Source organism: Amblyraja radiata, chromosome 7, assembly GCF_010909765.2.
Source record: "Amblyraja radiata isolate CabotCenter1 chromosome 7, sAmbRad1.1.pri, whole genome shotgun sequence".
NCBI lineage: Eukaryota > Metazoa > Chordata > Chondrichthyes > Rajiformes > Rajidae > Amblyraja > Amblyraja radiata.
In genome coordinates this window covers 52,037,710-52,060,000 of record NC_045962.1, presented here as the reverse complement: position 1 = coordinate 52,060,000, position 22,291 = coordinate 52,037,710, and the positions used below count along the sequence as shown (strand labels likewise).

General features: G+C 42.2%; 1 protein-coding gene across 2 annotated transcripts in view; it reads right to left on the bottom strand.

Moving 5' to 3' along the window:
* traf3ip1 (TRAF3 interacting protein 1) overlaps window positions 1–22,291 on the bottom strand; it is a 76,087-nt gene that overhangs the window by 16,414 nt on the left and 37,382 nt on the right. For both annotated transcript variants that reach the window (XM_033024519.1, XM_033024520.1), the window contains 7 exons: window positions 21,690–21,776; window positions 17,983–18,003; window positions 15,412–15,505; window positions 15,187–15,270; window positions 9,186–9,324; window positions 3,722–3,758; window positions 2,878–2,954 (listed from right to left, as the gene is read on the bottom strand). In XM_033024519.1, coding sequence (XP_032880410.1) covers window positions 2,878–2,954; window positions 3,722–3,758; window positions 9,186–9,324; window positions 15,187–15,270; window positions 15,412–15,505; window positions 17,983–18,003; window positions 21,690–21,776 — 539 coding nt within the window. The remainder of the gene's footprint in view (window positions 1–2,877; window positions 2,955–3,721; window positions 3,759–9,185; window positions 9,325–15,186; window positions 15,271–15,411; window positions 15,506–17,982; window positions 18,004–21,689; window positions 21,777–22,291) is intronic.

Below are 22,291 nucleotides of genomic sequence, written 5' to 3'. Positions count from 1 at the left end.
GTACTTGACTTCAGATTAAGCATCTTTTCAACCACAGCACATTTTTTTATCAGCATTGTGAGAACACATTTCTAGACCATAATTTGGTTTTATTTTTCTTTGTTCAGTTTCAGATGTACAATAGTTCTGGTAAGAATGGCTTCAGGCTTATTTAGTAGTTGTTGGATGTCGTTGTTTGAAAAAGAACAGATATTATACATCTAAATTCCCACCAGCCAACAGTAATACTTGGAAGCAATTTTGTTTAAAATTTATAATTTTTTCCCCTAGTTTTATGGTCTTGGATTTTTTAAGATACCTAAATTATCAATGTATTGTTCTTCTTATGCCTTGAGGTACTTTGTTAACTTTGGATTTTATAAGTGAATATCTTACTCCCTTTAACAACAGCATCATCTAGAGGATCACCTGCACATTACTGAGAAAATGAGAAAAGCTAAGAGCTTACATCAGATAAAAATAATATCTGACCTTCTCCAAAAATAGCAAACCTTATCTGTATGGATGCAAAGCAAAATCCATCATGAGAATGAAAATGAGGGGGGTGAGATGAGGGGAGGGGGAGAGGTGGGTAGCAGGGAGGGGGAGGGAGGGTGGAGGGAAGGGGGTAGGGGTGTGTGGAGGGGAGGGGGGTTTAGGGGAGGGACGGTGGGGGAGGGGATGGAGGGGAGGAAAAAGAGGGGGGGGGAGAGGAGAGGGGGGGGGGGGGGGAGAGGAGAGGGGGGGGGAGAGGAGAGGGGGGGGGAGAGGAGAGGGGGGGAGAGGATAGGGGGGAGAGGAGAGGGTGGGGAGAGGAGAGGGGGGGAGAGGAGAGGGGGGGGAGAGGAGAGGGGGGGAGAGAGGAGAGGGGGGGGGAGAGAGGAGAGGGGAGGGAGAGAGGAGAGGGGGGGAGAGGAGAGGGGGGGGGTGAGGAGAGGGAGGGGGTGAGGAGAGGGAGGGGGTGAGGAGAGGGAGGGGGAGAGGGGGGGAGAGAGAGGGGGGAGAGGAGAGGGGGGGAGAGGAGAGGGGGAGAGGAGAGGGGGGGAGAGGAGAGGGGGGAGAGGAGAGGGGGGAGAGGAGAGGGGGAGAGGAGAGGGGGGAGAGGAGAGGGGGAGAGGAGAGGGGGGAGAGAGGAGAGGGGGGAGAGAGGAGAGGGGGGAGAGAGGGGAAAGGAGAGGAGAGGGAGGGGGGAGAGGAGCGAGGGGGGGAGAGGAGAGAGGGGGGAGAGGAGAGAGGGGGGGGGGGGGGAGAGAGGGTGCCTTTTTAATTCAACCCAAACAACCATTTGCAGGCAGTGCTTTTTTACTTCAAACTAACTATATTTTCATTTTCAAACCAAATTAAGGGTACTCACAGTGCTGTAGACATTTGTTCAGTGTCATTCAGAGTGACAGAGACTAATTGACAGAGCTCCAGCTTGCAGAGACTAATTGAGGCACACCACTTCCTGGTTTTATAGTCCCTTCCCCTGCCTCCAGCGGGGGCAGCAGAGAGAATGGGGAATTTTGTAAAAACATTAATATCTCTGTCATTTTTCATCGACAGGAAAGATCCTCGGCACACATACGGCGGAGGGGGGCTCTGAGCAAGGTGGCCAAAAATGACGGTCGTAGGTGGCGGCGTTCTCTCGGAAATCGCAGCACAGATGGCCAAAACCGGTCAAGAACAGACTTTTAGTAATATAGATAGATAGATAATAAAAGCAGAAAATAATTTTAAAACTGCTAAATTGACAATTAGTAAAACAAATTAATGTTGCACCAATTCTCTTCATTTTGACCCTGTATCAAAATGATGGAGTTAATTTAAGAGGAAAATTGCTGGGCATCAAAATATCTGTCTTAATAGGTTATGCATAGTACAACCGAAACAATTTCAGAGGACCATCACTTCCTGTATGGCTTATTTTCTCTGCATAACCACAATCAGGACACTCTCAGAATGCAAAAAAAACAGATTTAGATCAGATTTATGGTATAGAACACATTAGCAGAGGACATCTGCGAACAGAACGTCTGCTCTTTTGGCTCAAAAGCATTCTAAACTGCTGCCCACAAGATGGATTTTTTCCATGTAGATAAGCAACAACACTACAAAGAGGACATTATAGAACAGTAAGAATAAAAAATGTGTATAAAATGGCAATAACTTGTAAATTAACATGCACCGACTTTAATATCTGACCACAAAAATGCAGTGGCTTGAAAACCAGAAAATTAAAGAAGTCACACGATCACATATTTTTCCAGACCTAACAAGCATAAATGAGCAATCTTATAAACAGTACAATTGGGATAGCAAGACAAACATTTGTCTTGAGATTTTCATTTAAGTTATCTTGTCAATGTGCTGCACAGGAAAGAGCACAAAAATCCACAATTTTTTTTGCCCCAGTTGAAAATTAGTATTTCTCCATTGAAACAATGGAATATTTCTAATAAAGCAACCTTAAAATAGAAAGAGATGTGTAAGAAGGAACGGTAGATGCTGGTTTAAACCGAAGATAGACACAAATAGGAAGAATTACATCAATTGGATTTAATGTTTATCTTTATCAAGCACATAGTAACTGGAGTATAAACTGAAATTAGCATCATTTGTGAAAAGTTATTCTTTATAGGAGCTTATATGTGTCATGTAAACAAAGGACAATTATCCTCATCTGGAGTAGCATAAAGGTTAGAAATTAATATTGCGTATGTTTTACGAGTAAAACAATAGTATTGTAAATTGCAGAAATAATTGCAGCAATAATTGCAGCTAAAGCACAAAAGGGAACAGAATAAAGATGATTTTCCATCAAAACCAATGTAATAATTTGCCGCATTTAATTATTTAAGTGGTTATACCAAATTATAAACTGGGCAGAACAACAATTGCAGAACAATGTTCCTTTACCTGATCTTTGTGTTTTGTAACAGACTTTGAAGATTCATAATCTTTCTTAGTTTCCAAAATCTTCTTGACAAGTCCACCTGCCATAAAAACAGATTTGTCATTGGGTGTGTGATAACAACTAAAATTTAAAATCCTTGCAAAACTTGATGGAAATAATTGATTTCCTCTAATTGAGAAACCCAGAACAAAAGAAAGTTTAGTTAGAACTAAGCACTTTTGCAGAACAATCTGGAAGCACATCTTCGGGCTAAGTAAGGGTTGATGAAATTATGATACGTGCAAATTAACTTCCCCAAATAAATTACCTCTTTAACCCCTACATTCAAAGCAAGTTTTCACAATTTAACATTTTTGGTGTCATTTAGACGAATCTGCGCTGATCAATACATTCACAAGATCAGTATATTCTTCCTGAGACGTGGTGCCATAAATGAATTATACACAAGATGCAGATCATCCAAAGTCCTATACAGTTGTAACGTAACTTCTACCTTTTGCATTCTAGCTCAAAGTAAAGGTCAACATTGGAATACCCTTTTCTTAATTATTTTCCGGTCTTTCTCTAGCCTTTATCAATTTCCAAATGACCATTTATCCACCTACACTGAAAACCAACAACCAAATTTGCACCTACTAAATCCAGCAGTTTTATGTACAACTTTCCATCCGCACCATTTAATTGTTCAACAAACATAACAGTAAACTTACGTTCTGTATCATTTCATTTGAATACAGTGAAAAATTGCACAATGCTGAAAGCATATTAAGGGTTGCAACATGACATCACTAATGAAATCAAAAGTAGTGAATTATTATATTAGGAGCATGCATTAGCAACACATACCATGGTCTTCATTGTCTTGCAGTTCCATTGCTGCCACCTAGAAAAGAAAGCAGATTAAAAAAAATCCAACCCACTGATCATTCCAGAGGAGGTGGTAACATTAAATTTCAGTAATAGCAAAGATGATTGTTAATGTTATAAATTTCTTCAGATCAAGTATACAGCAAACAATCTTGATTACTTTTCATGGCATCATCATTGTTCCATCATTATAAAATGTTTAGTTTTAGGTCTTTTAAATATTTTAAAAAATGAGTGAACAATCCCAATATTTAAGTAGCTCACTGTGACAGAATGCAAGTAAATATTTTTTTAAATCTCAAAAATTGTAAGAGCTGGAAGCATCCCTTCAATTAAGATGAACAGAAGCTTTTGCTGTTGTTTCAATCTCACCTGTAGACAATTTTACCATAGCCTTAACACAATGCCTCTAATTTTATGACATTTCCACCCTGGGATTAAAAAGTTCTGACTTTATACCCTATTTATACTTCTCAATATTTAATACATTTCTATCAAATCTCTCCTCAACGTCCAGCATTCCAGAGAAAACAATCCAAGAAAACAGAAAACTATTCCTTGTAACTAATACCCTCCAATCTCGGCATCAATCTGGGAAACCTCCTCTACATCCCTTCAAAGCTTTCATATGGACCTTCGTGCAATGGGGCAATAAAAACAGCATTCGAAACTCCAAATGCAGCCTAAGCCATGTCTTATGGAGCTGCGTCATTAATTCCTGACTCTCATGCTCAATGACATGACGAATGGAGAGCATACCATATGCCTTCTTTACCGCAATCTACTTGGGTTGTCTCCTTCAGGGAGTTATGGACTTGGATTTCAATATCCCTCTGCACATTAATGCTGGTATGGGTCTTGCCATCAACCGTATACCTTCTCCTTACATTTGATCTCCCAAAGTGTAACACCTCACACTTTCCTTGAACTAAACTCCATCTGCCATTTCTCCACCCATTTCTGTAGTTGATCTATATTCCACTGTATACCGTGATGGCCTTCCTCATTGTCCATAAACACCAGCAATCTTCATGTCGTCTGATCCTTGCGGAACTCAACTAGTCACAGACCTCCAGCCAGAATAACAATTCCACAACCCTCCATCTTTTATGAGTAAGCCAGTTCTGACTTAGATAGAGCTCTTAAAGATAGCGGAGTCAGGGGATGTCGGGGGAAGGCAGGAACGGGGTACTGATTGTGGATGATCAGGCATGATCACATTGAATGGCGGTGCTGGCTCAAAAGGCAGTGAGAGTAGAATGGAGCGGGGTGGAGGATAAATGCGTGGCTGAAAGACTGGTGCAGAGGGCAGGGATTCAAGTTTCTGGATCATTGGGACTTCTTTTGGGGAAGGTGGGACCTGTACAGAAAGGATGGGTTGCACTTGAACCCGAGGGGGGACCAATATCCTGGCGGGGAAATTTGCAAAGGTCACTGGGGAGACTTTAAACTAGAATGGTTGGGGCGAGGGACTCAAATAGAGAAAGCTAGTAGACAGAATGGGAGGCAGGAAGCAGAAAAGGGAAGCACTCGGACACAAGAGGCGAGAGAAAAAAAAGGAAATAAACAGAGAAGAAGAGACGGGAGGTTTCTTAAATGTGCATATTTTAATGCTAGGAGCATTGTAAGAAAGGTGGATGAGCTTAGAGTCTGGATAGACACCTGGAAGTATGATGTTGTGGCGATCAGTGAAACATGGTTGCAGGAGGGCTGTGATTGGAAACTAAATATTCCAGGATTTCGTTGCTTCAGGTGTGATAGAATTGGAGGGGCAAGAGGTGGAGGTGTTGCATTGCTAGTCAGGGAAGATATTACAGCAGTGCTTTGGCAGGATATCTTGGAGGGCTCATCTAGGGAGGCTATTTGGGTGGAACGGAGAAGTGGGAAAGGTGTAGCAACACTTATAGGGGTGTATTATAGACCGCCAAATGGGGAACGAGAATTGGAAGAGCAAATATGTAAGGAGATAGCAGATATTAGAAGTAAGCACAAGGTAGTGATTGTGGGAGATTTCAACTTTCCACACATAGACTGGGAAACACATTCTGTAAATGGGCTGGATGGTTTGGAGTTTGTAAAATGTGTGCAGGATAGTTTTTTGCAGCAATACATAGAGGTACCTACTAGAGGAGGGGCAGTGCTGGTCCTCCTGTTAGGAAATGAGACGGGACAGGTGGCGGAGGTATGCGTTGGGGAGCACTTCGGGTCCAGTGATCACAATACCATTAGTTTCAATATAATTATGGAGAAGGTCAGAACTGGACCTAGGGTTGAGATTTTTGATTGGAGAAAGGCTAACTTTGATGAGATGCGAGATGATTTAAAAGGAGTGGACTGGGACATTTTGTTTTATGGGAAAGATGTGGAAGAGAAATGGTGGACATTTAAAGGGGAAATTTTAAGAGTACAGAATCTTTATGTTCCTGTTCGGTTGAAAGGAAACAGTAAAAATTGGAAAGAGCCCTGGTTTTCAGGGGAAATTGGACATCTTGTTCGGAAAAAGAGGGAGATCTAGAATAATTATAGGCAGCGTGAAGTAAATGAGGTGCTTGTGGAGTATAAGGAATGTAAAAAGAATCTTAAGAAAGAAATTAGAAAAGCTAAAAGAAGATATGAGGTTGCTTTGGCAAGTAAGGTGAAAGTAAATCCAAAGGGTTTCTACAGCTATATTAATAGCAAAAGGATAACGAGGGATAAAATTGGTCCATTGGAGAAACAGAGTGGGCAGCTATCTGCAGAGCCAAAAGAGATGGGGGAGATATTGAACAATTTATTTTCTTCGGTATTCACCAAGGAGAAGGATATTGAATTATGTGAGGTAAGGGAAACGAGTAGAGTAGTTATGGATACTATGAGTTTCAAAGTAAAAGAAGTACTGACACTTTTGAAAAATATAATAGTGGATAAGTCTCCAGGTCCTGACAGGATATTCCCTAGGACATTGAGGGAAGTTAGTGTAGAAATAGCCGGGGCTATGACAGAAATATTTCAAATGTCATTAGAAATGGGAATAGTCCCCGAGGATTGGCGTACTGCGCATGTTGTTCCATTGTTTAAAAAGGGTTCTAAGAGTAAACCTAGCAATTATAGACCTGTTAGTTTGACTTCAGTGGTGGGCAAATTAATGGAAAAGATACTTAGAGATAATATATATAAGCATCTGGATAAACAGGGTTTGATTAGGAACAGTCAACATGGATTTGTGCCTGGAAGGTCATGTTTGACTAATCTTCTTGAATTTTTTGAAGAGGTTACTAGGGAAATTGACGAGGGTAAAGCAGTGGATGTTGTCTATATGGACTTTAGTAAGGCCTTTGACAAGGTTCCTCATGGAAGGTTGGTTAAGAAGGTTAAACTGTTGGGTATAAATGCAGGAATAGCAAGATGGATTCAGCAGTGGCTGAATGGGAGAAGCCAGAGGGTAATGGTGGATGGCTGTTTGTCGGGTTGGAGGCAGGTGACTAGTGGGGTGCCTCAGGGATCTGTGTTGGGTCCTTTGTTGTTTGTCATGTACATCAATGATCTGGATGAAGGGGTGGTAAATTGGATTAGTAAGTATGCAGATGATACCAAGATAGGGGGTGTTGTGGATAATGAAGAGGATTTCCAAAGTCTACAGAGTGATTTAGGCCATTTGGAAAAATGGGCTGAAAGATGGCAGATGGAGTTTAATGCTGATAAATGTGAGGTGTTACACCTTGGCAGGACAAATCAAAATAGGACGTACATGATAAATGGTAGGGAATTGAAGAATACAGTTGAACAGAGGGATCTGGGAATAACCGTGCATAGTTCCTTGAAGGTGGAATCTCATATAGATAGGGTGGTAAAGAAAGCTTTTGGTATGCTAGCCTTTATAAATCAGAGCATTGAGTATAGAAGCTGGGATGTAATGTTAAAATTGTACAAGGCATTGGTGAGACCAAATCTGGAGTATGGTGTACAATTTTGGTCGCCCAATTATAGGAAGGATGTCAACAAAATAGAGAGAGTACAGAGGAGATTTACTAGAATGTTGCCTGGGTTTCAACAACTAAATACAGAGATAGGTTGAATAAGTTAGGTCTTTATTCTCTGGAGCGCAGAAGGTTAAGGGGGGACTTGATAGAGGTCTTTAAAATGATGAGAGGGATAGACAGAGTTGATGTGATCAAGCTTTTCCCTTTGAGAATAGGGAAGATTCAAACAAGAGGACATGACTTCAGAATTAAGGGACAGAAGTTTAGGGGTAACATGAGGGGGAACTTCTTTACTCAGAGAGTGGTAGCGGTGTGGAATGAGCTTCCAGTGGAAGTGGTGGCGGCAGGTTCATTGGTATCATTTAAAAATAAATTGGATAGGCATATGGATGAGAAGGGAATGGAGGGTTATGGTATGAGTGCAGGCAGGTGGGACTAAGGGAAAAAAGTTGTTCGGCACGGACTTGTAGGGCCGAGATGGCCTGTTTCCGTGCTGTAATTGTTATATGGTTATATGGTTATACATCCCTTTCACTTTGTTTTCATCTTCTAGGCACTAGTAAATATGTGATGGCTTTTGGTACTGGCCAGGGACAGAGAGAAATGGAGCTAAGGGTGCTGCTGCAGTGGAAAACTTAAAAGTTGCCGATATTCTGGGTTATAAGAAGCATTCTTCAGATTTAAATCCCTTTCCTGCAAACACAACGCAGGCCAGATGAAGCAGTTCCAAAGCTCAACTATTCCTCACCCACTAATGCAGTTCAGGTGGTGTGATCACCTTTTTAAAGTAATGGCAATACCTGTCAAGGCACAGGCCCTTACTGTGAGTGACTGAACCTGGAACAGCACACACCTGCTGTGATTCAACATGAAACGGGCTGCATGGTGGCACAACGGTAGTGTTGCTGCCTTACAGCGCCAGAGACCCGGTTTCGATCGTGACTACGGTGCTGTCTTTACAGAGTTTGTATGCTCTCCCCATGACTTACGTGGGTTTTCTCTATGATTTCCGGTTTCCTCCCACGCTTCAAAGACGTCAGGTTTATAGGTTAATTGGCTTGGTGTAAAAATCAATTGTCCCTAGTGTGTGTAGGATATGTTAGTGTGCGAGGATCGTTGGTTGGCACGGACTCGGTCGGCCGAAGAGCCTGTTTCCCCGCTGTATCTCTAAACAAAACTACAACTAAACTATGACTGATTTGTAAGCGAGAACCATCATATCGGTTTTTCATCATTAGACTAGTTCTAAATCTACTTTTAGTCATCGTTGAATATACAGATACAATACTTCAAAAGCCATTCACCTGCTTGTTCCTTTTTTAAAAAAATAAATTGGTTTAAGTTATAGATTACATTTTTATATTTGGATCCTTTTAGCCTTGCTAAAATATTGAAAAAAGCTTAATGTGACCAGTGGGCAATATTGTAATATTGGTGGAGTATTTTAATCCAACATCAATTTCAGTTTGTGATAATTGACTTACAGGTTCCATCTCAGGCATATCTGGAAGCTGTGAAACAGTTTCTTCCACCACAAACTGTTCATCGTCATCATCCTCCTCCTCTTCGGCATTCTTTCCTTGTTCCACAATTACATTAGTCAGGGGTTTTGCACTGCTAACTCTGAAGAGGTATAATAAAGCAGATTATTGCAAACTGTTTCAAAAATAAAATATGAATTTGAATAATATGCTTACGATTCCATATGAGATACTAAGCAACCCCTTTTCTGTACGTCCAGTGCCCTCCATAATGTTTGGGACAAAGACCCATCATTTATTTATTTGCCTCTTTGTACTCCACAATTTGAGATTTGTAATAGAAAAAATCACATGTGTTTAAAGTGCATATTGTCAGATTTTAATAAAGGGTATTTTTTATACATTTTGGTTTCACCATGTAGAAATTACATCTGTGTTTAAACATTGTCCCCTCCATTTCAGGGCACCATAATGTTTCACAGGTATTTGTAATTGCTCAGGTGTGTTTAATGCAGGTATAAGAGACCCCTCAGCACCTAGTCTTTCCTCTAGTCTGTCCATCACCTTTGGAAACTTTTATTACTCTTTATCAATATGAGGACCAAAGTTGTGCTAATGAAAGTCAAACAAGCCATTATGAGACTGAGAAACACGAATAAAACAGTCAGAGACATCAGCCAAACCTTAGGCTTACTAAAATCAACTGTTAGGAACATCATTAAGAAGAAAGAGAGCAATGGTGAGCTTACTAATCGCAAAGGGACTGGCAGGCCAAGGAAGACCTCCACAGCTGATGACAGAAGAATTCTCTCTATAATATAGAAAAATCCCCAAACACCTGTCCGAAAGATCAGAAACACTCTTCAGGAGTCAGGTGTGGATTTGTCGATGACCACTGTCTGCAGAAGACTTCATGAACAGAAATGCAGAGGCAACACTGCACGATGCAAACCACTGGTTCACCACAAAAATAGGATGGCCGAGTTACAGTTTGCCAAGAAGTGTTTAAAAGAGCAGCCACATTTCTGGAAAAAGTTCTTGTGGACAGATGAGACGAAGGTTAAATTTCTATCAGAGTGATGGCAAGAGCAAAGTATGGAGAAGAGAAAGAACTGCCCAAGATCCAAAGCATACTACTTCATCTGTGAAACACGGTGGTGGGGGTGTTATGGCCAGGGTATGTATGGCTGCTGAAGGTACTGGCTCACTTATCTTCATTGATGATACAACTGCAGAAAGTAGTAGCATAATGAATTCTGAAGTGTATAGACACATCCTATCTGCTCAAGTTTAGCCATAATCTTATCCAATAAGGAAACATAATCAGCCCATCGGGAACAAAGCACTATCAGCCGCAGATTGGCGCGTAATGCAATACACACAGCGCTGCCGGTTTGGCGCACAAAGGTTTAAACGGAGCGCTGTCGGCTTAACGCGTGGGAACTTAAACAAAGAGCTGTCAGCTGCAGCTCTCTGGGTTGTAAATATAGCGCTACTGGCCACAGCGCTATGGGTCACAGACCTGTCAGGAAAATTCCCGTATAACATTCCACCCCTCGAACAGTCAGGTTACCGTCACATCCGGCCTGCAGGCGTTACCGCGTTACATCCGGCCCACAGGCTGTAATAAAGTCCACGCGGTCGTGATGCCAATCCACACATACAGGCAGAAATATTATTGCCAACAAGATTATCCCAATGGTCAGTCCCCAGTGCACCAGCCTCCAAACATCCCATCCTCCCGGGGGATTGTAGTCGTGGTACTGTTCTCCGAACCTTTGTATCTTCCCCATGGCTTCCTGGATAAGGTCAGCAAGGTTGGTGATGTTCTCTTTTACCCCCACTCAGGGTCAAACCAGTCACCGAGTCTGTATAAATGTAGTTGTTTTGTCAGAGGTCCCAAACCTTAATGTCGTCATCAATACCAAGATACAAGACATTTATTTGTCACATGTACCAATTGGTACAGTGAAATGTCTGGTCACCATACAGCCATATGAATAAAAAAGATAGAAAAAACAGCCCCCCCCCCCCCCCGAAGGAGGAGACTAAAAACAGGCTGCCATCAATGTGGCGCCCCTAGTGATCACCAGAGATAATCTGATCGCTTGTGTCATTAAACGTTGCTGCCAGTACTTGGTACGTGTTTTGAAACTTATGGATCGCAGCCTTCTTCCGAATGTCCCATAGCTTCACTGCTTCGTCGTTGCTTCCTGTTCAGACCAACTATGGTCCCCATCGGGCTGGATAACATGAATTCACAAAGGATGTGTGATCAAGTCCCTTGATCCTTTCACCCGTTTCACTGCCTCACCGACCACTCCGAGCTCACTGTGTCCACACTGTCACATTGACCACTCCAAGCTTCACTGTGTCCACACCATCACACCGACCACTCCGAGCTCACTGTGTCCACACCATCACACTGACCAGCTCGGTGTCACACTGCTACATTTTTGTCTGATGATGCTGTAAAAAGCATGCTGCCACCTGTGTTATAATGCAATTCCATCACTGCTCAACTGTGACCTTTCAAAGTAGCATAATTATCGCAGTCACCATATACATTCCAAAACAATACGAGTCGATCAAATCCTGCAGATGCCAGTGTTGATCTATTCAGGTGAACTTTACAACAATAAACTTCTCCCTCGTGACTCGTTAAAAGCAGCAGAGAGCTTGAAGACTCCAGGGGTGCTTGGCCTGCACCAGTGCCATCTCGTTTGCTATTTTTTTTACCAAACATTTTCTATTCTATTCGTAAGATCATGCCGACTATGCCAAATGTTGCCAGTGAACAGGTTCAAGGATTTGACTAGTGGAATACAAAAAGGCTCACTCGTCTGTTTAGTTCAAATCCGTTTTATTGGCAAGAGAGGACAAAAACAATACTTGTCTCGGTATGCTCGGGGTTCAGTTTTACAGCTGCACACCTCTCTCTCTCTGCCTCTGTCCATGGCGCTGATCGCGACTCAGTCCGTCGGTGAACCACTCTCGTACATGAACACATCAAATTTATTGGCAAGCGAGTACAAAAAGAATACTTGTCTTGGTATGCGGTATCAGGTGTTGAAATAGCCGCTGGTAAGTCCTGGCCAATAGTGCTGCTCCCAAATTCAAACTATAACCAATGGCAGGGAACGGCATCCCAGCAAGGCCCCCCCCCCCCCCCCCCGGGAACAAAGGGCTATCAGCCATAGACTGGCGCGTAAAGCAATACACAGCGCTACAGACTTGGCGCGTAAATCAATACGCACAGTGCCACAGACTTGGCGCATTAAGCAATACACACAGCGCTGCCGGTTTGGCGCGCAAAGGTTTAAACAGAGCGCTGTTAACTTAACGCGTGGTAATTTAAACAAAGAGCTGTCGCCTGCAGCACTATGGGTTCTAAATATAGCTCTACTGGCTGCAATGCTATGGGGTTTAAATATAGCGCTATAGGCTTTCAACAGCAACAACGTTATGGGTCACATTCTCGTATAACAAGGTCATAAGTGATAGGAGCAGAATTAGGCCATTCGGCCCATCAAGTCTACTCCACCATTCAATCATGGATGATCTATCGCTCCCTCCTAACCCCATTCTCCTGTCTTCTCCCCATAATCCTTGGCACTCTTATCCAATCAATGTGAGCTTTGCAAGCCAAACCAGCAATTAATTGCCCATCACTTATCACCCTTCAGAAGGTGAGTTGCTTTCTTGAACCAATGCAGTGCTTGAGGTGTGGGTAAACCCACAATGCCATTACAGAATAAGTTCCATGATTTTCACGCAGCAACTGTGGAGGAATGGTGATATATTTCCAAGTCAGGATGGTGTGTGGCTTGGAGGGCAATTTCCAGGGAGTACATTTCTATGCTTTTGCTCCACTTTTCTTTCTAGTTGGTAATGAGTTTGGAAGGTGCTGTCTATGCATCTCTTCTTCTTGTGTATGCCGTGCCCAGCCTAACGTTGTAGGACAACTTGTTCTATTTGATCTTATTTGATTGTGCATGCCAGGTTGATTACATTCGTCGACATAGGGTAGGTATGTTGCAAAGCGTACCTGAAGCGTCTTTGAAGATCTGCCGTTGAGGGTGTGCGCGATTTTGGCGCCGTTTAGAGGGGGCGGGTTTAAAACGCGATTTTCTCTAAGCTGTTCCAATCGAAAATGTTCAGCCTAGTTAATTATTAACGAAAAATCGCTGGAAGACCTCGTCGCAAAAGCTATTATTAGGTTTAAAGGCCTTGAATAATAGTTATAGTAGTTTAAAAATCAATCTTTAAACCCGCGAGCGTCAGCAACCGCAGGGCCTCATAAAGAAAATAGCAGAAGTTAGGTTGTATATTTTTACATTCAAAAGGGCTTCTAAAGATCCTTTTATACAAAATTTAATATTGCGAGTAGCTCAATTTGGGCCCACTATATCGCGCAGTATTTTTCTCGGCATTTGAGGCACAAATCTACCGCAATGTGAACGTTCTAAACCAGCGCGTTCCACAGGATCCCACTGGAAAGCTGATTTAAATGGGCATTTATTTACAGCAATTGAACACTGAATTCCTTCCATTTGGTCTATAAATTAATGTAAATGAGATTTAAAAATCATGTTTTATTGTGAATTATTTGTGAATATTATTTGGACATTTAGGCTATTTAAAAATGTTAATAATTTATTAAGAAATGGATAGATGTTTAGATCTAGTAATTGAAGTCTGAAATTAGCTACAATTAGGTAACTAACTAATTATATGCTTTAATTTCAGGTCATCCAAGTAAGATTATTTTATATTTGTTTCAGAATGCTTCAATCTATGATAACTGAAAATTTCATTCAGTTCTCTTAATTTTTAAGAAAGTTATGGGCTTTTGACTGTTCACGATCACAACTTTTTTGTTATGTCCATAGAAAATCAATAGGGAACAAGATGCTCATTTCCGAGTATGAAAATGGCCATAACTTTTTAAATACTTGAGATATGAAAGTGAATTAGGTGTCAAATTAAACTTATTTTTATGCTTTATCTGATGGGATAAATTACAGACTTGATTTTTAAAATCTCAAAATTTTGTAACATTGCTACATAGGGTGGACCACGTGAAGGTTGCAATCTCCCACCCCGCTGTCTATGCATTAATAGACTTAGATGTTGGGAGTCACAATTAGGATATTTGCAACATCAAAACCTGGTCTTGTGGTTAATTGTAAGGAAGAAATGTTCAGGCTTTAGCAGGTATAAGTGAACAATAGGGTATAAAATGACATATCAAATTCAATCCTGAGAAGTGAGAGGATCCCATGGTTATTATTCTCATTCTCTGCTTCCAAACCAATTCGCCAGTCAAAAGCCATTTCCAATTTCATGTAATTTGATTTCTCTTAATAATCTCCTGCATGTAACCGCATTAAAACCTTCACTACGCCATGCAAATAACATCTACAGGCAATTCTTTATCCACCAAAATTTAATCTCAAAAGCAAAGCAAAACAAAAATCAACAATTGCTCAAAAGTGTGATGATTTTATTGAGTTCATAATGTCATAACCAATCACTCCTTCTCCCTCCCTAATAATATGTTCCAGTGCTACCGTACAATTGAAATTAAACAGCTAAGCTTAACATCCGGTTTGTCACTCTCGAGTTAATTAGCTATTCTTTCAAATGGACAACATCTGAATCAAGAGATCAAACTAAAATTCTGTTGAGTGGGGAGAATAAACTAAAAGGTTGTGTCATTAGGAAATTGGTGATAAATTTTACAAATTTATAACCAATTTCCCCACTAGTGAATTGCTAGCTGGTTTGCAAAAATATAATCTAACATAAGCAAAGCAGAATAATTTAATTTGCCCGCTGAATTACTATTTGACCATCATCTTGCAAACGACCAATGTTGCATAATTTTCCTGCAAAAAATGCAATCAATATAATGTAATGATAAAACAAAGTATTATTTTCATTTTAGAGATAATGAATTTCAGGGGCACTAAACATATATTAATTATAAAAGAAGAAGCACCTTTCTGGGGGAGAGTCGGTACTTTCTTGCTTCTTCACTCTGGGAGGCGCTGGCCTTGCACTGCCTGGTCGAGGTATTCGTTTGCTGTTTAAGAAATTATCAGCCTTCAGTGCGATTCACACAGTAAATGACTATTTAACTGGATAGCACAAATAAATTGCCTTGTGAATGGCAATCTCAATCAGTTTTGGTTGTGAACATTTAAGTATACTAAAAGACAATAACCTCTGAACAGCTTGCAGAGAAAGTTCATCTGTAACCTCTCCATTCACCTCAGCTGCATGTTTTTTCTCAATTGAATATTGGGCAGCTTCAGGATCTGCAAATATTAATACATAAGTTATTGAAATATGCTAAACTGCCAAGGAAAAAAATAATCAATCATATTCCAAAGATGGGACCTGTTCAAATAAATTATGATTGTACTGAAATAGATCTAAATTTGTTATCCTTTGGACTGATTATACTGAATGCAGGGTGTAATTTTACAAAGCAGCGGTTACCTCTATAACTAGGATTTCATTAGTCTCTTTTAAAACAAGTGCCGATACAAATTTGAACCATTACCAGTCCCAGTGCAGAACTTTACCTGGTGAGAATTCTGGTGGGGATTAGAATTTCTAATATGGACTTTGTTAATAAGCAGAGAAGGCACAAAAATACTGCAAAAACAGTATTAAAACAGGGTAAATGTCTTCCTTTTTTCTGAGCAGAATTCAGATGTTGAGTGAATTTTTTTCCCCTCAAGTACATGCCGCTAAAATATTACATAGGTTGGATAAATTATGCTGCATGTTTAAATAGTTTTTTCTTGCATCCATAACAATCATAAAATGCTAACTCTTTTACTTACCAAATGAGTTCATCTCTACCATCTTGTCTGCGGTGTACATATATTTTTTGGACAAATCATACATAGTCCTCAACTCCCATGATGCAGCAAATCTTGATGCCCTGTTCATCATTGATGACTTCAATCAAGCTAACTTCTGAAAGGAACACTTGGGTTTCTGAGGGGCACTATTTCCTCTCTAATTACCCATTTTTTCTTATTTATAATATCTTTTGACATGTCAAGGAGATATTTCACAACAATATTGTTGCCACGGAACACACGGAGCCAAGTGCTAGAATGGCCAGCTGATGAGAGCTCCAATATTATGGATCAATAAACGGACTCACCTATTAACTTGTTGTGAATGCAGCTGCTGTAGGTAGAAATGATATGGACGAAGGCCTGCATGTTGCTTGGCATTATCAAATCAAATCAGTTTAGAGCGGATCCCATAGTTCAAAACTGAATCTGAACTAACCCACTAGAGAGCATATGGTGAGCAGCGGGAGAAGCAATTCAAGACAGTCATAGGAGCAAGCAACCACATGTTGGTGCTCTATTGGAGATCATTATGGCAATTTAGTGCTGACATTAATAATGTCCATGAGTTCTGCACGGGTGCTGGAGGCAGCTCTGATGCAATCGTTGACATAGCAGGGAAAGAATTGGGGGATTAAGAAAAAAAAGTATAAAGTATAAAAGTATCCTTTATGGTCATTCAGGCATTTCAGTCTGAACGAAATTGTATACCTTGCAGTCATAACATAGAATAAAATAACAAAACACACACTTAACACAGTTTAACATCCACCACAGTGTGTCTACCAGGCACCTCCTCACTGTGATGGAAGGCAAAAGTCTTAAAGTCCCTGTCTCTTCCCTACCCGTCTCCCTCTGCGTTGACGCAATCCAGGCTTTCGGTGTTGGGCCCCCCTCCGGGTGATGGTAAGTCCAGTGGCCGCATCCGAGCTCCGCGAACCGGCTGGTTCAAACTCCGCGGCCCGGGGCGGTCGAAGCTGCCACCCTCCAGTCCAGCGGATGAAGCTGTCGTTGCGGGAGCTCCAGAAAACCGGTCACCAACCTGGGACCTGCGAGCTCCCGACGTTGTCGTCCACTGGGCCCGCGGCTGAGCCTCCAAGACTCCGAAGTCGGGTCGCCGCCATCGCAATGCCATCACAGCCCCGAAGTCGGCCAGTTGGTAAGTCCTGGCTCTGATTTATCTCGGAGCCTCGAGGTCGGTCCCAGTTAGAGGCCGCCAGCTCCGCGATAGGCCTCAGTGCAGACGGAGACGGAGACGGGAGATACGACAAGAAAAGGTCGCATCCCCCCCCAAAGGAGGAGACTAAAAACAGTTTCTCCCCCCCCCCCCCCCCACATACACAACTAAAATAAACAAAATAAACTAAACAACAGGGCAAAAGAAAACAAAAAAAATAAAAAATAAAAAAGACAGACAGACAGCTGCAGGTGAGCCGCAGCTGCTTGGGCAGCGCCGCCACTTCCGGATAGGGCCAGAGTAAGCCAGGAATAAGTACTGTTCGACATAACCGACAAAAAAACAGGCATAGCTGGGCCCCATGCAAATGCCCATGCCTACAGTTCTTTCAACTCCTCTTACTTTCTCCAAGTTAAAGGTGTAAACTATTTTTCTGTTGGTGACCTTACATAAATGCAAGGTGTTTTTTATAATACCTTTGCACTAATGGAGAGGGACTTCCATTTTGTCCACTACTTGTGCGCCTAACAATGTAAGAATTCAAAGGTTGGCAGTAGTAGCATGTAGTAGTTTAAAGTAGTTTACTTCCCAAATAACAGCTGATAGCAATTCTTTAAGCTTTGTGGTTCATTGGTTGACAAATTTACATTGACTGTCAGCAGAAGCCTCAGTACAGAGATGTTGCAACCGATAGCTGTTTTTAATCTTTTAATTCCAAAGTTAATAATGAAATGTTATTACTTACCTCCTTCAACATCAGACACATCTGTAAAGGGAATAAAGAATATTATAATGGGAAGCTCCTTTCAACTCAGAATGCCAAGTAAAAAGTGCTGAGTCATTTAGAATTTAGTATATAAGTGAAATAACTTCAGAAGCACACACAAGGATAAATTATCTATTCAGTCCATGAATATAGTAGAGCAATGAGCTCATTTGAATTTATCAAAAACATTGAAAAAAAATGTCACTACACCCAGGTAAAGTGATCATATTCTGTGATCATATTTAGCAGCCAATTAAAATGCTAGGTGTAGCAGAGTGGCCCATTGCGAGCGGCAGTGTTGGGAGAGGTGCTGTGTTGAGATGTGTGAGGCTTTGGCTCCAGAGTCTGAGATAAGGAGACTGAGTGAAGAAAGACAAGAGGTAAAGGTACAGTCTGCTGTTTGTTGTGTGTGATTGGTGTGCTTTTTTTTCCTTCTCAGTTTTAGTACAGTAGTGATGGCAGGTTGAATGGTGCTGTTTTCCCAGGGAAACTGCTGGTGTCCCTGATAACTACACCTATGGGAATTATTTATATCCAGGTGCGTCTTCTTACGTCGTCGTATTAGTGAACTGGAGTAGCATCTGTATGATCTCAGCATCATCTGGGAGAACAAGAGCTTCATAGATAGAAGTTCTAAAGACGTGACTACACGTAACGTACAGGAAGAGAATGGGTGTGTGATCATGAGGAAAGGGAGTTGACAGAGATTGCAGGACATCCCTATGGCCATTCTCCTTCAAAATACATACAGCATTGTGGATACCGCTGGGGAGGGGTGTGACCTGTCAGAGGTGAGCAGCAACCGTAGTCAAGGTCGTGGCTCCGAGACTGGCTCTGAGGCACAGTGGGAAAGGATAAGGTAGACAAAAATGCTGGAGAAACTCAGCGGGTGAGGCAGCATCTATGGAGCGAAGGAAATAGGCAACATTTCGGGTCGAAACCCTTCTTCAGACTGATGTGAGGGTGGAGGGGTCGGGAAGAAGAAAGGAAGAGGAGGAGCTAGTGGGCTGAGGGAGAGTTGAGAAGGGGAGGAGAAAGTAGGGACTATCTGAAATTAGAGAAGTCAATGTTCATACCGCTGGGGTGCAAACTGCCCAAGCGAAATATGAGGTGCTGCTCCTCCAATTTACGGTGGTCCTCACTCTGGCCATGGAGGAGGCCCAGAACAGAAAGGACAGATTCGGAATGGGAGGGGGAGTTGAAGTGTTGAGCCAGGTTGGTTATTGCGAACCGAGCTGAGGTGTTCGGCGAAGCGATCGCCAAGCCTACGCTTGGTCTCACCGATGTAGAGCAGCTAACATCTAGAGCAGCGGATGCAATAGATGAGGTTGGAGGAGGTGCAGGTGAACCTCTGCCGCACCTGGAGAGACTGCTTGGGTCCTTGAACGGAGTCAAGAGGGGAGGTGAAGCGACAAGTGTAGCGTTTCTTGCGGTTGCAAGGGAAAGTGCCCGGAGATGGGGTGGTTCGGGTGGGAAGAGACGAATTGACCAGGGAGTTACTGAGAGAGCGTTCTCTGCGGAAAGCAGACAGGGGAGGAGATGGGAAGATGTGGCAAGTGGTGGGATCACGTTGGAGGTGGCGAAAATGTCGGAGGATTATTTGTTGTATGTGACGGTTGGTGGGGTTGAAGGTGAGGACAAGGGGGACTCTGCCCTTGTTACGAGTGGGGGGGATGGGGAGTGAGAGCAGAGTCACTGGGTATAGAAGGGACCCTGGTGAGAGCCTCATCTATAGTAGAAGAGGGGAACCCCCGTTCCCTGAAGAATGAGGATATCTCCGATGCCCTGGTGTGGAACACCTCATCCTGGGTGCAGATGCGGCGTAGACGGAGGAATTGGGAGTAGGGGATGGAGTCCTTACAGAAAGCAGGGTGGGAAGAAGTGTAGTCCTGATAGTGGGAAAGGATAATTTCAGGCAGAGCCAGATGAATAGGAGATGTCGGTTAGGGGGGTACACAGGAGATTCTGTGGCAGCAATCAAGACTCCAGCATGGTGTACTGCCTCCCTGATGCCAGTGTCCAGGATGTCTTGAAGCAGTCTCAAGGAGGAAGGTGAGCAGCCAGATGTTGTTATGCATATTTGTACAAATGACATATGTAGGAAAATGGATGAGGTCCTGCAAAATTAATATAAGTAGTTAGACTTAAGGTTAAAAAGCAGGACCCCCAGGGTAATGATCTATTAATTACTTCCGGTGCCATGTACTCAGGAGGGTGCAACCCCGAAGGATAGGATAGATGGATGCTTGGTAGAAGTGATGGTGGGTGAGAAACAGACTTTTGGACCATTGGGATCTCTTCTAGGGCAGTAGGGGGGAGGAATCTAATGAAGGACTGAGGCAGGTGAGAGGCTGTAAGTAGGGATGGAAAGTGATGAATGAAAGTTCAGTGGATAGAATAGGCAGGAGCATGACAGGGAGCGAGGAAGCACCACTGTTGGTTTGAATCGCAAATATTTTAATGCGAGAGTCCCGACGAGTAAGGCAGATGAATTCAGGGTGTCAATTGGTACATGTGAATGGGACAATGCAGCATTGCGGGAACCTGCCGAAGAGAGGAATAGGATTGGCAGCTTAATGTTCCATGGCACAAGAGCTATAGGAGAGACAGGAGTGGGGGTAAAAGAGAAGGGAGTGTTTTTTTTCCGATTAAAGATAATGTCACAGCAGTGGTCTGAGATGGCATTACAGGTTCATCAGTGAGGCTCTATGGGTGGAGCTGAGAAATATAAATGGATGATAACCTTGTTAAGAATGTACTATAGGCCCCCTATTAGTCAATGGGAATTAGAAGAGCAAGTAAGCTAGGAGATTGCAAGCAGCTGCAAGACTAACAAGGTTGTCAAAGTAGGGGATTTCAACTTTCCCAATATAGACTTGACTGTCATAATGCCAAGGCTTAGACGAGGTGGAATTTGCCAAATATGTTCAGTGGAGGGGAGGGGTCAAAGCTTGATCTACTCTTAGGAAATTGGGAAATCCAAGTGACTGAAGGTGAGCTATAAGGAGAGGTTGAGCAGGCTAGGACTATTTGTTGGAGCAGAGGGGAACGAGGGGTGATCTTTTAGAGATGTACAAAATCATGAGAGGAATAGATTGGGTAAAGAGTCTCTTGCCCACAGTAGGGCAATTGAGAACCAGAGGACATAGGTTTATGGTGAGGTAGGAAAGATTTAATAGGAACCTGAGGGGCAACTTTTTCCATACAGAGGGTCATGGGGATGTAGAACGAGCTGCCAGAAGAGGTAGTTGAGGCAGGTACTGTAACAATATTTAAAAGACATTTGGGCAGGTACATGGATAGGAAAGGTTGAGAGGGATATGGGCCAAATGCAGGCAGGTGGGACTGGTGTAGATAGGGCATCTTGGTCGTCATAGGCGTTGGGGTATAGAGCCTATTTCTCCACTGTATGACTATGAATGTTAAAACAAAGATGCAATATATTTTTCATAGCAAATCAACCACATTTCTCCCAGATTGTCCCCGCCCTCCCACACCATATATTCAAACCTATGCTTTAGTTTGTTTGTTTTTTAATAGATTTAAAATAAGAGGCAAATGCAATTTAACAAAAAAAACATTTAATAAAATAATAAAGTGCTTCAAAATAGTATCTGTAAAATAATATTAGCAGCTTTCTGCATCTTGTTACTCAAAGTCTATTCCATTTGACCCTTCGATCTTACCTAGCTTAGTTACTTTGGATTCTTTCCCCGACTTCTGTTCTAATACCTCTTGCTGACTAAGTGATGTTTTAGATTCTTTCCCTTCCTCTGGCAATGCAAGAAGAATATATTAGCATTACAAGTTCTTTTAAAATATATATAACTTTAACATCAAAATTACAATCAACAATTTAAACATCTAGCGAACAACATCTTGCTCTGTTTGTGTTGTAAACCTGGGCAGAAGCAGATGAAGGTACCTATATGCATTGAAATAAAATGGATTAAAAATAGCATTGCATTGTTGCTGGGAGGGAAAGGTATTGGATAAATAAGGCCAATTTCTAAGAAAGAGACACCAGGAACTATAGATGTTGGATTCTTGGATCTAGCATCAGTGGAGGGATTGGATAGGCAAGAGTTTGGGTCAGTACCCTTCTTCAGACTAGTTGAGGCAAGAGGAAGAAAACTGGAAAAGAGGTGGGAGCAGGAAAAAGCCTGACAAGGGATGGGGGTTGGGGGCGGTCACACGCACCTCTTCTAATCTCATCCAATATCCAGTGCTCACAATGTGGCCTTCTTCACATCAGTGAGACCAAAAGAGACAAGGCCACCATTTTTGC